General features: G+C 42.7%; 1 protein-coding gene across 1 annotated transcript in view; it reads left to right on the top strand.

Annotated features, from left to right (window-relative positions):
• Positions 1–388: 388 nt before the first annotated feature.
• Positions 389–17,863, top strand: part of PCP4 (Purkinje cell protein 4) — a 55,148-nt gene continuing 37,673 nt past the window's right edge. The window contains exon 1 of the mRNA XM_037831473.1: positions 389–524. Within this exon, the coding sequence (XP_037687401.1) occupies positions 516–524 (9 nt within the window). The 5' untranslated portion in view covers positions 389–515. The remainder of the gene's footprint in view (positions 525–17,863) is intronic.

Raw genomic sequence — 17,863 nt, 5'->3', positions numbered from 1 at the left:
TGCCAAAGGCTGGGATGGGTGTTACCAGGGCGGGGGTGGGGGTGGCTGCAGATCCCAAGAAAGCACGGAGGGAGGCGAGATATGATGTACTGATGCTTTTGGAACTCCTGTTCCTTGGAAAACCAGACCTTCCTTCTGGTGGACATTTCAAATGTCCCACCTATGTGCAAAAATAGCGCACCCCATCAATGGAAGAGCAAAGTCATCCCGGTGACAATCTCTGTACCTCTGACTCCTACGTTTTTTCTTTCTTTTTTTGAAGCTAGCATTTCCCTGAGAGCATTTGGAGCAGGGACTCAGCAGGTCTTTTCCCTGCGTTCCACTAGGTGGCCCTTTGCACTCTCAGATGCACGCGAGGCGTTCAGACAGGTGAATGGATCTCATTGGCTCACAGACGGTGTGATGCCACCGGGCAGCCCTTTTTAAGAGAAAAGCCAGGACTGGGGAACAGCGACCCTTGAACAGTCCCCTGTGCTGAGCGGTGGAGGCCCGGGAACTGTCACTTTAAAGCCAACATGAGTGAGGTGAGCGATGCTTTGACTTGGATAGGGAGACTTGGGGGAGGAGAAGGGACCAGGGCTGCGCCAAGTGTCTAAGAAAATGTGGGGGGTTTAGGAGCGATGCTGAAGATCGAATCAATCCTGTAATTATTTGCTTTGAGGAGCCGTGCTATTTATATCTCAGTTTGCAATAGCAATTGCAGAAATTGGCTAAGTTGTCAACTTTGGGTTAGCCTTAAGGAGAAAGGGATTCATTGCTTCTGATTTCATTGTGACTTTAGAAAAAGTACTTTGGGTTTTGGACCTCAGCGGAGAAGCCAGTTGTTTTATTCTCTCATGGAGATTTATGCCACTTGCAGTGTGCTGTCGTGTGTCATCTGGGTGGGTACCTGAGAGTTGTCTGGGGAAAGTAAGCCTGGGAGGAGAAGTGGGGAAAGATGAGCTGCTGAGCAGCGTTTCTGTGCATGGCAGTGTAGAAACATTGCTTGTACAAACTACATCTGCAGTTGATCAGAGCCCCGGGGAAAGAAATACAAACTGTATGCACCTCAAAAAAAATCCATGTAGCTAGAAGATGGGAGGAGGCAACAGCAGAAGAGAAGCTCGAGTTTTGAATTGAAAGTCATTTCTCTGAATATGTTTTTACAGAATATGTTTTGTTGTGGCAAACTGGTAGCTGATTTTATTTTTCCAAAGCACATATTCTCTTTCTTTTTTTTATGTGGCAGATTTTAGGTTGTAAAACACCACCCTCTAATTCAACTATACCCGAGCCAAGACCAGTTTCATTTCCTCTTGGTTGGCACTTAAATAATTACTTTTAAAGATCTTTTATCTTTATCTTCTCTCTTTCTCTCTGTTTCTCTCTTTTTTGACAGATGGGTGATCCTTTTTTTGGAAGTCTAGAGTAAAATTAACAACTTCAGAAATAAAATTTCTCCTCCCTGCTTTTATCTCAGTGATGGGTGACTTTTGATAAAAACAGGACAGGAAGAAGGAGTGGGCACAGCGTGATGAAATTTAGGAACGGGATTTGGGATGGAGCCGAGGGCTTGAGGGGGTGGGAGACGGGAAGTTCCTCCTGACAGCAGTGGGAACAGTAACCACCACAGCAGCTAGCATTTGCCAAATAGCTCCAGAGCTCAGCATACCATGGAGTGTTCTATACACATTCCCTTATTTGAACCTCACAACAGTCCCTCGAGGCAGAGGCTGTTATTCCCAATGACAGATGAGAAAACTGAAGCACAGAGAAGGTAACTCACTTGTTCAAGGTCACCAGCTGGTGCACGGCAAAGCTGGGACTCGGCCTGCAATGCTGGGCAGTTGCCTGGCGGCTGAGCCAGTGTCCAAATGCATATGGCACCCAGCGAACAGCTGGGTGCCCGAGAAGGAGGCAGGAGGAGGGTGGGAGGTGAGCAAAAGGAGCTGGCTCTCTGAAATAGAAATAGGGCAGCACAGACAAGATGTCCTTTTCCTCTGTGCTTGGTTGGAGGGGTTTCTACTGGACCCTACAGAGAGTTCAGAAGCTTCTTTGTATCTGTTCACCCTGCTTGCAATAAGAAGGAATAGCCGTGTGGAGTGGTGATTCTCATATACTGTAGAAGAAGGATTTAAGAGCCAGCATAGTATTGGGTGGTTCCCTGTCTTCAGTCAAGTTGGCTTTGGGGGACCCTTCTCAGGGCAATGAGCCCCCCTTGGCTCAGCCGCCTATCTTCTTCTCAGGTTCCCACCCACCCAGCATTATACTCCAGAGCTTCCCAGAGTGCCCCAGCTTGGCTGCGTTCACTGAACCATGTGGGTCTCCAAGGAGAGGGTGTGTTTCCCAGAGTACACCTGTTATTAGGGTCACAGCCTCGTTTCTGCTGAGCGTGTAATTAGGGCAGGTCTGCAGTTGCCTCTCCCCCCACCCCAGCATTTCATCAGACGTGTTGGCGGCTATTATAAAATCTTTCTCCCCTTCATTCCCTCTCATGCTGATGAAATTCCATTGTGCAGATCCTGTGCTGCTGACCAATCCTTTCCAGGCCCCTCCACTTTCTGCCCCTGTGAAAGAACTTATAGTCCCCACCCACCCACACTCCCATCCTCCAGCCACCACCGAGGAAACGTATGTGACAGCTTAGCGACCACGCTGGCTGATCCCCAAGTTCCTGGGGGTGGGGTAGGGGTGGGGGTGCTCCTTGGAGAGCAGGAATTTGTCCCTTGACTAACAGTTAAGTCTGCTTAAGACCTGTAATAAAGTTGAACAGAAGCTCCTCTCTGGATAGTGAACTGGATCTGCCCCGCATCTCCCAAATGTTTTCTTTAGTTGGATGAGGCTGCATCAAATGTGATTCCTAGGAACTCTCAAGGCAGGGAGTTCAGATGATCGTTTACTGACTCTTGGGACCAATTACTACAGAGGGCCGGTGCAATGGTTTGTGTCTGACTCTCCTTTGGCTTCAGGACTGATTGGGTCTGGTGGGCAAATAGCTCCTGCAGCAGCCTTCTGGGCCTAGTTCCTGCTGCAGAAATTCTGGAGCTCAATAGCTGTTCCCTTGGACCCTCAGTGCATGAGCTGGGCCCAGCGGAGACTCCAGGGGCCCAAATGCTTGCCGGGTGTCTGCTTGTCCAGGTCTTACAGACTTTAAGGAGAACGTGGGTCAGCAACGTGAGCCTGAGAGCTGGCTTTAAACTGGGTGACTTTACAACATAACATCTTCTAAATCTCCTGCAAAAACATAGAGCTTGGGGGGAATGACGTGTGATTGAAAAGAACAGCTCAAGTATAGCGAGCAAAGTCAAGTCCCAATTTAGGGCAACTTGAGAGAGCGGAGGTGGCGTGAGGGGGCGTCTCATTTACATTTCGGTATTAAAGTATGTCAGATGTTTCTGGAGCAATCTACGAGATGACTTGGAAAATAATTTAGCAGGGATCAAAATGCAAGCTTAAGTTATATCAGCTGGATCAGAAATCCCAACCGTCAAAGCCCATGTGTACAAAATGCCTTCTCTTCTGTCGTGCTCTGGAAGAAGAAGAAAAAGACATTCTCTGTTTTGCAATCTAATACGGCCTTTGAAAAAAAAGAGTCCCATGAATGATGAGAAGCAATCCCATGTTCTTATTTAGGTGTCCGTTTTAAGATGCTTTGCAAAGTAACTTACTTGTAAGAGCCAAATAAGTGGCATATAGGCAAACATTTGGAGAGTTGATTTTAAAAATGGCACACACCATGGGCCTGTTTTGGAAGGGGGTGGGGAGAAGTTCCTGGTTCCATAATACTTCAGTTGGCAGCTCTTAATTAGGATTGAGATACCTTTGGAAAAGCGTCTTCCTAACACCTAGGTCTGTTTCATGGCTCCTCTTTCCTGGGCTGGGATGGAAGGCCTGGGTCACACGCCCCATCCAAGGGTGGTTCAAACAATAAAGAGGACATCCACAGGCAAATCTGTCCTTAGCACAGAATCAGAATCTATTGCTTTATACATAAAAACACTGAATGAAGAAAACTGTGAATGGGATTGTTCTGGACAGAGATCTGCAAGAGGAGGGTATGAGATTAAATCTGGGGGGGAGGGGCATGGAAAGGACATAAGGATTTCTCCTCCTCCTCCTCCTCCTCCTCCTCTTGTCCTTCTTCTCCTTCTCTTTCTTTTCTCAAAAGCAGCTGTGATTAAAGAAACATCAATCATGTCACCCTGGTTCGGGGCTTACATAGTCAGCCATCACACCTACTGGAGAGACAAAAATTAAATGAAACAGAACTAAAATGAGAATTATTATGTTTTGGGCTTCCTTATGATATAATAGTGAACTGAAACAGAGGCTAATAGGTGGGTAATTAGGCTTGCAAGGAACTGTGTGTTTTAGACCAGTTGTTAAGCTTCCAAAGGTAACTGCATAAAATGTGGATTTTGCAGCTAGCTCCAAAGACCAGCAACTGAAGGTCAAAAAACAATTCAATTTCTCATGCAATTTTAACCTAATCAGGGTGTGCACCTACAACTGAGATATGGAAAGAACCAGCAAGATCCATATGGTTTTTGTGGATCCCACAATGACGGACATGCTCTTTGCTCTAATGGAGATATGTGTTCTAGAAAGACATCAGTTATAACTTGAGATGAACTTCGACTTTTCCTAACTGTGAAGAGGCCAAAATTGAAGCATGAAAATGTGTGTGCTGGGCTGATGATTGTAATGGATTGCCAGCAAATTTGTTTCCTAGATCCTGCAATTCATTAACTAAAGCTGTGGGGTTAAACAGTTGAATTGTTTTCCTCTTTTGAATGCTGCAAATGACAGAGTGCAAGATGTATTACTTTTTCAGAGAGAAAAAGGGAATAAATGGACTCACAATTGATTTTATTAAAGGTTTAGTGGAGTACTGTGAACAAGACTTTTTTAAAACACAGTTTTGTAATGGAAAGTACCTTAAATTTACGGTGAAAACATGTTCTGCGTTGTTATTATTTTTTTAATTCTAATTTCTGCTCTCAGGGCTTTATCAGAAGTGTTATGACAGGTGGACTCACAAATTGTCTATAATATTCAGTTCTTAGTCCGCTGGGCACACGGCACTATTTGAACAAATGACTAATATGAGCTCAAGCCTGGGGATTTTCATTAATTTAGAATGATTTTCTAGAAAGGGCTCACACTGGGAGAAAAGAAGGATTTTAAGGGATGTGTACAAACAGGCTTATGTTATCTGACTGATGTTTTTCCATAACACTGCATTAAAGATCATGCTGTTAAAATATTACAGGTTGCATTTTACTCATTAGAATTATCCTACCTAGACTGCTAACTTCTTGAGGACAGTGTTGATTTATGCTGTCTGCAAGGCCCATTCCTGGGTCGGCACATAGCAAGTGTTCAGTTACGAAAGGAATCAATAGATTCTGGAATGTGGATTTATCAGTTAATGTAACCCCAAACCACACATCCTCTATTCTACATGTTGAACTTTGTGGTCAGGGTTAGTTTAGAGAGAAAAAGTTCTATTTTCTGTTCCTTACTCCTGGTTTGAAATTTGTGTGTTGCCATTTAAACCCTTTTAAGTTAGAAATATGTGCATTGTTATATATGCAAAATAATACTTTTATGATAGGAAAAGAAATGAGAAAAAGTGGGAAGAGTCTCAACAGAAAGAGCTCTGACATTTGGGGAAATGTCAAGGAAAATATGAGAGCTGAGTGAGGGACGTGAAATTCTAATATCCTATGTTCGGGGTTGGCCCCACTGAGACTATTTCACTTCAAAGCAGTTCTATGAAATTCAAACAAAAGGGATGGCAGCTAGAAAGGCAGAGCCTGTACATGCCTTGAAAAATTATTTGGCATAGAAATTGTTGGCATAGAAAACCAATTTGACTGTGGTTGGAGTTTAAGGAGGAGTCTAAGCAGATCTCTTAGTAAGATGAATCCTAGTGCTGAATCAACCAGCAAAGTTTTAAATTCTGGCATATTGTTGAAGGTAAAATACATCCAGCATATGGGAAACAAACAGTGTATTTAAGCATCTTTAAATTAACTGATATTTGATCTGGAAATATATGACAATTCATATGCGGAAAGGGATAGGTTCAAATTTGTTCACCTGGAAGTTTAGAGATCGAGTCGTGGTTCTGAATGTCTGTGTAGCATGACAGTGTTTCCAGTTTCATGTTATCCCCAGTTGTAAACTATTTACCATTCTTCTTTCCATCTTTGGAATGAAGTGCGGTATAAATAATGAATGGATAAACATTTTCCATTCATTTTGGTGCAGGTGCCATTTGGGTATAGATACGAGAATGTTCCATAGATCATCTCTTTGTGCCACAAAGGAAACAAGTTTCCACACCCACCAAGGGCACAAACCTATAAATTCAACATCCATTTCTGGGCTGCTTTACATTAACAATCCAGCATAAGTTACACATTCCAGCATCAAGCTGCTTGAATAGTGTCTGTGCAAATAACTCTAAATTTATGCTTCGAAGTCTCACTGAATTACTTCTCATTCCATTTCTGAAAGGGAAATTCTTGGCCATATTTATAACACTGCCAGTGGAAAAATCAATCAGCCGCTAAATGCCGTTATTTTATATTTTACTCTTAAACTGCCACCTTATTAATAAAAGGAAGAAAAATTAGAGTCATAAAGTAAGAAGATAGTCATCCACCAATTGGAAACTCCCCTGCAGAACTTCTAAAGGGAAGGAAGCAAAATGTGAACCAGCCAACCCATTCAAATGAGGCAATTTTCATGTCATGATGGGAATAGAATGGAGATGCCTTACTGGGGATTGGGGGGTTCCCTTTCTGTGCAAGGTTTCACCCTCAGTTTTAGGACAGACTTGGACATTGACAGGACTCAGATGTCTCAAGTCTTATATACATCAGTCCTTCACCCAGTGGTCTGGAAGACATATTTTTGATTGCTTGTTTTTAATTCTTCTTTATGACTCTCTTCAATGTTTGATTTCAGATCTGGGCTCTGTTTGAGATTCTGCTTTTCCTAGAATTACAATCCATGGCAAAAGAAATGGTCACTTGGTTTGCATAGCACCGCATCTGTGACTTGGCTAATGTTCTAATGAAGTGACCAGTTATTTTAATTTTATACAACCACTGAAAAAGAGGATCCCAGAGGCTGACAATACTCATCAACATTTGTCTTAATCCAATAAGAGAGTAAAAATATAACAAAGAATATGTTCTCCCTGTTTCTCAAGACCTATTTTTTTGTATCCATACACTTTTCTGTCCATCGCATGATAAAGTTCCAATATTAAAAAACTACTTAAGAAGCTACACCTGTTTTAAAAAGTAAGATTCTTTTGTATATAGTTTCCTTAACAAAGCAATATCCACCCTTTTATTAAGGGTTGTTAGAAAAATATTACTCTTTTTTTCCCCTTGAGCCTGGCAAAATGGCTAATTGCATCTGGGTGTTTTCCTTTTCCAATTGTACATCTCCCCCCACTTTTTTGATGTGCAAAAAAATCCCTGACATCCATGAAATGGTCCAATCATGAGCCTGAGAGTGGTTGCATTGGCAAATGCACGATGCTGGGCTCTTCAACTCTGAGGGGAGAGAGCTCATCAGTGATCTCTAGCCATGTCATAAACCCACCCACACCAAGAGGGACAAGACATTGAGTCCACCTTTAAAACTCATACATTTCAAAGAGTTTTAGACGCACACTGTAACAAGCAAAACTTCAAGCCATTATGCTCCAGCATCATCTTGTGCAGTTACAGGTGATATGAAATGCTTTGGTCCATTTGCCTAATAAGGCCATTGTTATCCTTTCCCATCCCACCCCCCTTTGGCTTTTCTATAATTAGCTGTTACAATGAGCTGTTCTAACAATAACCATCTGATTCAGCATGTTGACTGTCTGGGGACCCTCTCCTCAATCCCCCCATAGACCCGTGGCAGAACAGTGAAATGGAGCCCACAACGACCATGGGTTTCCATGCTCTAGGATTGTGGTTGCCAAAATTTTTGATAGCACACCTTATCAGGAAAAAAATGTTGAGCATGTGTGTTCAGTAAATTTTAACTTATTTTAGAATTATGTATATGCACTCATGTACTAATACGTTATGCACCATTCTGAAACATGAAAAAAATAAAATTTTAGAAGAATGAGGGAATGATTACATAAACCATACTTACTAAACCATCTTGCTAATCTTGATGGCTTTATTAACCCTAGCCAAAATGTCAAGTTACAATATATACCTAGGGAAAAGTTAATTTTTAATGGGAGAGCACAGAGATGTATAATTCAAATAACCTTCTTGGTAACTGCACTTCTTTTTGAGTCTAATTTTAGGGTTGCAGTTTTTGAACTCACACAGGTGCTCATGAAGAAGTTCTAAGAGTGGAAGAGTTAGTGGGCACTTCCATTTTCTCCTTGTTGCATGTGTTGTAAGTGTTAGTATTATTTTCAGTCTATGATTTTATACAGGAATCTTTCAAAGTCATTTATTAATGTGGGAAGATCAAAGGCAGGCTGTATAATCTACAAATCTTATAGATGGAGCAAGGTGGACATGGTGATATTTTAAGAGTAAGGCAACCAGTGAGGGTGTCCCAGACAATCCCAGTTGTGGACCTCCCACTCTTCCCTACCCATGAAGTGAGGATGCTAGGATTGATCCATGTTAGCTATGAAGGAAACCTAATTTCTTTCTAATTGATTTTAGATTCTAAATAGATATAAATAGAAATTCTAAAGTTCACTTCACCGGGTGTGGTTGTGACAATTAAGTGCCTCACAACCTCACACTGCAGTCTGTGTGAACAGCACCCCCTGGCCTTGTGCTGTGCACAGTCTGAACCACTGTACATGGCAGTCCTACCCTTCCCTAGGGTGCATTTACTCCGCCTAAAGCCCATGCACTTAGACCATCATTTCTGTAGGTCCTACCTAGAATTGAAGCAATTGAAGGAGGTCACGGTCATTTAAAAATAGGAGTCTGAGTGCCCAAAGATTAATCTTGTCCTGAATCACAGCAATTCTTCAAGAAAAGCCAGTCTAGGCTTCACTTACACATTTCCTCTCTTATTAAATTTCTCAATTTCTGTTCCATTTGGATATAACCCAATTTCTTTTATACTTGTCCCAATTCCATTTAGGACTTGGACAAGAAATATATAAAAGCTAATGTCTTCCTGGATATTTTTATTGGTTTTGAGTAAAAAAAGAACAACTACAGAAATCTTGACAAGGCCATTCTTTCCTTCACCAGGTCTTCTACTATCATCTTTCTAGGGATTTGAGGTTCCACTCTGCCCCACCACATCCTCTCATTCTTTCACACATGGAAAAAGACAGTTGGGTCTAAATGTCAGTATTGCTACTTCTATGACATATTTCATTAAGACCTTGGTTGATAATGTTTTCTTCTGCCTTGCCCAGTAGAGGGCCTTGAATTGTGTAAATGAGTTAAACCAATCACCTTCATGCCTTCTCTTACCCTCCAAGGTTCTGGTCGATAAGGAAAAGTATTCTGAGGCCAAAAATACAAAACTGTTAGAAAAAGCTTTCCCAGAGAATGGTGACCTTTTCTATGGTCAAAACTATTGCATGCAACAATTTTTCTGCCCCTAGATTATGCAATTCTGGAGGACTGTCTTGTCATCTTTTTCAATCCCTCAGCACATAACATTCAACACACATTCCTGAAACGTCCATTACTTGTTGGATACTGTGCTGGGAAAATGAGTAAGACATGGTTCTTCAAAGAGCTGATAGCATATTTGGGGAGACAGAATCGCAAAAAATTAACTGTATTACAGGATCTATTCTCTGTATAAACCAAGTGCCAGGAAGGCATTGTTAATTTGTCATTGTGCAGAGCTGGGAAGGAAGAAAGGAAATGTTCAGGAAAGCTCCCCAATGAAGTTGATCCTTACAGAAGTAGGGTGTCAGTACATATTGATCAAAGAATGGTACCACCATGGCTATTGGTTAATCTTGGAAGTCATAGAATTTTAGAACTGCATTAGGATTCAGCAATATTCAAGCTCAGTGAATGGAAAAAATATTTATTACAATAATTTTTAACTCCTGTCAAGTGATAAAATTTGTTTTTAAAAAGTTGGACATTTTTCCATCCTCATCAATGAATATTTGAGTTGCGTTGACTCATCTTGGGTAAAATGTGTTAAATGGGAAATATCTCTTCAGTACATTAGAAATAGATTACATGAAGCAGTCAACAATATATTTTTGACTTGTATACATTGTTTTATTTTAAAAGTTACCCATTCTAATTGTGAGAAATGTTTCAATGAATTTAGATATGTCTGCAATCTACCACTCTTTGTCCACGATGGAATATCATCACACTCTTTCTTACTTATAGCCCCTGGTGGTTCCTTAACTATTATTATTATTTTCTTCTTTTTGGAGTTTGCTCAAGGAATGGGCTCATTCTTATATTTATAGCTCTGTTCTCACATATGCATAAGTTCTGTCAAAATATCTAGATAATACAGTGCCACATCTCAAATATTATTTCTGGCAATGTTCTATACTTCAGAAATGTGGGCTATTTTATGTCTTCTTGAAGATTACTTCTTAAAATAGATGTAGCAATTTGTCAAGAACCTCCACCAAAAAGCTTCTTCCGGTTCATGGTTATTTTTATTTTTTTTTTTAATCTAGGTTTTACTTTTTCACATCTTCAAAGCAGATGCATGTCATTTTTGGACAATCTTTTATGAATTTCCATGTCATCATTTTTTTTGCTGAGTTCTTGCTGAGAATCAGATTTGGCTGAAATTCATGTGAGAGCTCCTCCACAGTTAAAATTTGGATGAGGATTTCGAATTTTCATATAGCAAAAATATAAATGCAGCATAAAGTAACTGTACAACTAAAAGCAGTGTCCTCAGGGGTTTCTGCTTCCGCTCCTACGTCCCTTCAGTATTACAACAAGGAAGCAAGACATCTACTGAAAAGTAAAGCTGATCTCCATCAGAAATGAGGCAATGCATAAAGAAACAGCACTTCTGTCATCATTTCCTCCATCCTCCTCCGCAGTAAATCTCTTTTGGGATGGCACAGCTTAGAGTCGGGAAGCCTCAGGTAGCCCACGAGAGGGGGTGGGGTGGGGAAGATGGCGACACGATTTGCAGCACCCAGTGAAAAATAAAAACGTGGGCCTCGTTGTTAAAAAATGTATCAAGATTTTCAAGGCTGTGACAGTAAAGCAAGCAGGGGCTGGGGAATGGGCAGGAAAGGGGCTTCTAGCACAGACCTCTGTGTGACTAATCCCATCATCCTGGAGTTGGATTGAGGGGCTGCTTGATGATTTTTTAGTAAAAAAAAAAAAAAGAAAAAATGATGTAACATAATTCCATTATTCCTTTGTCATGTTTGGAGCTTTTTATATATGTCTGTTCCCTGTCCAAGTGGAGATCTTGAGAAGGGCTCGAGCCTGAACTGGAGCTGAGTGACTTAAGGGTCTTTCCCCAAATCAGAAGGAGCCTTCTGGTGAGCCCCAAGGAAGTCCACTGAAGGGCATATTTGCACAAGAAATCTGAGCAATTCTGGCTTATCGTGTGGGGCTCTTTTGAGGATGAAGTAATAAAATGCATTCAAAACACGTGGAAAAAATATATTTTTAAGGGCCATATAAATGCTAAACTATAACCCTGATGTGGAAACTTCCCTGAATTCCAATTCCAAGCATCTTATTGAGTATTGGTTGTTTATTCAGATGAACACTTTGAGTGACCAGTTTTGTCCTGAGAATTTTCCCACTGTGAAGTCTTTTTGTCCCCACCTTCTCTTCATGACATGTAGTGTCCAGGAAGACACAGAAGGCAGATTTATCAGGCTTGCCCAATTAAAGAAACATTTTTATGTGCTGGGCTGGAGAAATAAAGAGGTTCATCTCAATAATAGCAAGAATCAATATGTTCAGAAATGAAGCAATTTTGTGGTGTGAACTTCAACCATTCTTCACAGAACTGTCTGTGGAAGACAATCGTTAACTAAATTACACCTGGGTTTGTCTTCTGGCAAATTAAGTTGCTCTGGATTTCAAAGGGATTTGAAAATGGAATATGGGGCAGATATCCATTATGGAGGAGCCACTACACTTAGACTGAGCTGCTCAGTGGTGGTGGGTCATGGTGGGGTGCATTATTTTTTACGGGGAGATCACTAGAATTTTCACCTCCCAGGGAGCAGCCCTTTTATCCTGTCAAATAATCCGGGTCTCAATTCACCCCTTACCTGTGACAGCTGATTTAGGATTAAATATTTCTCTTTCTTCTAAAAGTATACAACCTCAGACTTCTACTATTTTCTGAAGCTATTTTCGGTTTAGTTGAGTGGGGGAAAAAAAAACTCAGCTGTTTCCTTATTACCAAAAAAGAAAATCTCTTGCTTCTGAAGCCTTGGGACACCCCCCTCTTGGAGAAGCACACTGAGCAGCATGTGATGTCAATGCACATCTGTACTTTGTCACAAAGAAGTCACTGCAGAAGGAAAGGGCTTCAGCCTTCAGAGGAAAAGTAAGCATGTGAGAGTCAGCAAAGCTAGTTACAATGCACAAAAAATAAACCAGGACCCCTGGACCCAGTGAGGTACACAGTGAGAGCTCTTTTCCTGCCCCAGAGCCCCGTTTTTACAGGTGCATCAAGCATTGTCTGTGGAATGCAGAGCAGAGCGGTGCCTGCACTCTGTGACCCGAGCCCAGGTGCCCTGACAGCCTTGTAGAATGTGTTCATCCCATCTTCTTCCTGAAATCCTCCATGCATTTTCACACAGAGCTTTTCTGTGATGTCGTGAGTTCCCACCAGGAGGGGCCAGGAGGCAGGATCCCCCCTCTGCAACCAGATGGACCGTGGGGTAGAATGTCTGCACCTTCGCTGGCAGAGAGAGCCAGCAAACTCGGGTTTTCCGCCTTCCAGCCAATGTTTTCTCCTCTAGGCAACAGGCTTTTCCTCTCCAGAGGCAAGATTAAGTGTAAAAGTCCAGACTCTGAAGCCAGACTCCCCAGGTTCAAGTTCCATTCCCTCCATTTAGCAGCTGTTTGTCCTCGGGCAAGTTACTCAACCTCTCTGCTGTATCTCAATTTTTGTATCTATCAAATTGGGATAAGGGTAGTGTCCAGCTCATAGGGTAGTTGCTATATAAGAGTCAGATATTGTTATTGTTGTTGAGAAAAAAGCTGCTTGCATTTACTGCCTTGCACCTTGGTGCAAAGAAAGGAAAATGTCTTTGCCAAAACTTGGAGCCATCATCTATGCACACTGTGGGTTTTTGTTGGATAACAATGGATATGGCTCCTGGCCTTTCTTCTTTCTCAAACCTTTTTGCTCACTTAATGAGGAAGCTGAGTGCAGCAGCAGATCATGACTAGCTCAACCATGGTGGAGGAAAATGGCAGATGGGCTGTGGTGAGGGACCAACGGGCACGCAGAACGAGGGCTGCTTAGGGATTGGCAGGGCCAGGTTCTCCCAGCTCTGGAGGCATTGCCATTCTTTGGTGCTTGGCCATCCTTTGGCCTTCATGTGATCACACCCAGCATGGCATCTTACCAGCCTCACGGGAGGAGGGAATGGAGGAATGGAATGCCAGTGTTGCTGTTGGAAGTGGAGAAAAGAGGTTGCTTTCTCTGAGGCAAACCGAGGAGACTGCCCGTGGATTTTCATAGCTCATGGAAACTTCTCTAGACTTTGAAACATAAAAGTGCCCTAAACTTCCCATCATTCAAGGAGACACAAGCCGGCTCAGCGTTTTCACAATGAATATGTTACAGGCTTTCGTTAACTCCAGAAAACCCAGCCAGATCTGTTGGTTTTTCCCCTAATCATCTGTATAGGGTAGACTAGCCTTAAAAGGGTCTGTTTACGACCGTATCTTAGTTTTCACCTGTAAATTTATCTTTTATTGAAGACTTTCCACCACCTTTCTTACTCTTGGCATCTGGCTGGTCAGCGTGTCTACTAGGTATGGAGAGAGAAAGCAGAGCTCACCTGCCTTCCCTGCTCTGCTTGTGTCTGGTACTTCCTATGTACACTGTAAGAAATAATAAATTTTGGACATCTGTGTCTTTGTCTGAGAGCTGACTGTCGTCTTTTTTTTTTTTTTTTTTTTTTTTTAATTCACAGCAGCTGTTCTAGCAAACATCTGGCCTTTATGCCAACAAACTTTATTCTGAGGATGATCTAAGGAACTGGCTCAGATCCAGGAGAATAAAAAGGAAGTGTGGTGGATGGAGAAGCATTTCCTTAGGTGTAGCTCAAATGCAGGAGACGGATAATGACCCCCAAGGGCATGAATCCTTCTAGCACCTTTTAAATCTCTGGGTCTTCCAAAGACGGCTGAGGGCAGGTTCATCTGATCACTGCTGGGATGAGTGGAGATAGGTGTGTGCTGGTTCTCACACTCGTCTATCGAACTTTGGACACGTGGAAAGTCTTCTGATTGTGAAGTAACCAGGCCACACAATTCTCCCAGGATCCTTCTACACTCCTCTGTGGGTCACTGGCCTTTCCTCTCCCTGCTCTTCTCTTTCTAGAAAACAATACAGGCTGTGATTTGTGCCACACCACAAAAGGCAGCTACGCCAGAATCAGAGGCCCAGGAAACTAACACAAATGGAGGTTGTGCCCTTTATGGAAAAAATAACAGCAAATATCAATCGTCTCTCTTTGGAGTCTCATGATAGCCAATGTGAGATAAGCATTTTATTTTATTTTATTTATTTTAATGAGTGATGAAGACAAAGCTGAGCAGTTGAGGAAACTCTGGCTCTGAGGAATGAACTCACTTACCCAGATCGTGCAGCCATATTGAGAGCTGTGAATTATTCTCACACTTCGAAGTGTTGAGCCCAATGTGCTTTTCACTGCTTGACCATACAGCGAATCAAATGCCATGGAAAGAAAACAGCCATATTTCCTTTTAAGCTTGTTTTACCATCACTTTTTAGTCTGATTTCTTCTAGGGCCCAGATCCATGCAATGTGAGTATTTTTATCTCATTTGGTGCTCACAACCTGAAGAGGTAGGTATACTGCTTTCTCCATTTTATAGAAGCAGAAACTGTGGGTCGGAGAAGCTGAATGACCTACGTAGGGTAACAGAGCTGCTAAGCTACAGGGCTGGGATCACGTGGGCAGGCTGATTCCAGGAATCACATTCTTCTTTTCTTTTTAAATTCAGGTTTATTAAAGTGTGTCTTGGTTTGCCAAATCTGCTGTGACAAATACTACCCAATGGGTTGACTTAAACAGTGAGAATTTATCGACTCACAATTTTGAGGCTAGAAGAAGTCCCAAACCGAGGTATCGGCGAGGCTTGCTTTCTCCCCAGAGACTGTAGCATTCCAGTGCTGGCTGCCGGCAATTTTGGGGGTTCCTTGTATTTTGTGTGTTTCTGTGTCCCATCACATGGCTGTGTTCTCCACATTCTGGCTTTTGTAACTTTCAGGTTTTTTTTTCTAAGGCCCTCCATAATCTGGATTAAGACTCATTCTGATTCAGTTGGATCACACCTTAGCTAAAATAACATCTTCAAGAGGTCCTATTTACAATGAGTTCACACCCACAGGAAAGTGGATTAATGTTAATTAAGAACATGTCTAAAGTGGGGTACATAATTTGATCTACCACAAAGTATAATTTACATCCAGCAAAATTCACCCTTTCCAGTTGTACAGCTGCATGTATCTTGACCAAGGTTTACGGTCTCATAACTGAGGTACAGAATATCCCATCTCCCTGACAAGTTCCTCTGCATCCTTTGGTAGTGCATCGCCTCCCCCCATCCTTAGCCTGAGAACCCAGCTTGTTCGCAGTCACCTCCCCAATCATGAAAAAGCTATTTACACTGTCTTGAGACTAGCAGGAACCCAAGGACTTGTAAATAAATTAAATTATATATTGCAACGATTTCTAGGTGGTGCTTTATAATGAATGGCTGAAGTATTAGAGATTTAACCAAATGACCAACAGAAAGGACGGTTCTCAGAGCTTGTAAATCTCCATGAGATCTCGTACAGCAGGCGGGCCCTCCGTGAGAGGAGAGCACGAGTCTGTCCTGCTGTTGCAATGGGTTTTTGTCCTGCTGCCGCTTAGGCTGACACCCGAAAGGCCCCTGGGCTTTGCCGCGTGCTCAAGGGGGCGGATTCAGCCATGCCCCGGGGGAGCGATGGGCGTGGGGAGACGTCCTCCGCCGCACAGCAACCGGGACGCCGGAACCAGCCTCGGGGCCGCCAAGGTCCGCGGCGCAGCCAGCCTGCCCCGCCCCGCAGCTGCGCCCCGACGCGCTGAGCTCTGCGCTCACCAGGCCGCCGGGAAAGGCGTCCCTGCCGGGGAAACCCTGCGCGCGGACGCGAGAAGCAGCTCTGGGGAGTGTGCTTTAAGGGGACACTGCTTTCTATTCTGGAGTCCTGCTTCCATGCAGTTTGGGGCTCAGGAGAAAATTCTGTCCGTTCCATGACGTCGCAGGCTCCACGGAGAGCGCGCCCCTCAAGCAGGGTGGAAGGAGGTGCCCTCACGTGTGCGCCCCGGGCCCCCCGCAGGGAGACAGCTCACCTCTCCTCTGGGACCGGGTGGAGGTGGGGTGTGCCGGGTGGATAACCCCGTCTCTCCCACGTCGTTATCTGCAAAGTCCTGCTGGCCGCCGCGTAACTGCAGGCGCCCTGTAAACCTGCCACCACCTTCATTTTCAGAGCACCTGACAGTGGCGCCCGTGTCAGCGTGCCTCGGTTGAACTAAGTTGAAGGAACAAAGCGAGGTGGTTTTAAATGGCATTTGTGAGATGCTTAGGATTTGAAAACTTAAGAGGTATTTATTCTAAATGCACTGAACAGTGTGGGGCAGACATTTCACATCACCAAATCTGTGAAAGTAGGAAATCTGACACAAGGCCATTGAATAGGAACACTAATTTAAGTTGCAACACGATCCTGCAGTTTATGAACGGGCCAACTGCTAGGAAATTATACATATGAAGTCTGGCCATGTTTATGAAATGGAAACTCTATGTATATATGTCCTCAGAGAAGAGAGATGGGGAAGAAATATTCTGAAATATTAACATTGATTACTTCCGATTAGTTGAATTATAGGTCGTCCTTTACTTTCCTCCTTGTGCATTTATTGCCCATGATTTTCACAAGAACCAAATCCTACTTTTATGAATAGAAGATACTTATTTGAAAAGAATTTAGGGACAAATAAGATTTTTAAGGGTAGAAAATCCTAATTAAAAAAATACGGCTGTAGGATAAAATGGAAAGTGAATTTCGACAGACAAATCATGAATCCCTAAAAATGAGGGACCTTTCCTAAATGGTCTGCCTAAACCACAGCGATGCTAATTATTTCTACTCCTGAAAAGGTCAGGATGAAAATGCTAGGAATAGAATATAGTACTTGAGGCAGAATTTCAGCCTTCTGGTCTTTGAAAGGTGAGAGTGTGAACAGAGAGGAAGAATCAAAAGGTTAATTAGCTGCCATTTATGATCCACTCTCCCCCACCCCCCCACCCCTTTTTTTAAAACCAACTTTCTTTTTTAAAAACCCTTCCAACTGAAGTTCAGTTTTGACATTCCTTTTTACACTTTTAGGGATTAAATTAGTGGTGCTTTAATGCTCAGATTTCCAAATGTTACTAGGGGAATCATAGAGAAGACTTAAATATATCAGAGGCAAGAAATACATCTATTCTCTTCTTATTGTCAAATGTTGGCATAAAAATCTCTTCTGCTCTTCAGACAAATTCAGGACTTTGATTTGGAAGCCGCCTTTAATGACGTGCCTTTGATGTTCACCCCCTTAGGACTGAGGTGACCCCAAGCCATCGTCAACCACCTGCTGGCTTCCTCAGCTGTTTATCCCATTTCACTGC

This window comes from Choloepus didactylus, chromosome 1 (assembly GCF_015220235.1).
Source record: "Choloepus didactylus isolate mChoDid1 chromosome 1, mChoDid1.pri, whole genome shotgun sequence".
In the NCBI taxonomy this organism is placed as follows: Eukaryota; Metazoa; Chordata; class Mammalia; order Pilosa; family Megalonychidae; genus Choloepus; species Choloepus didactylus.
This window is presented reverse-complemented; position numbering and strand designations above follow the sequence as displayed.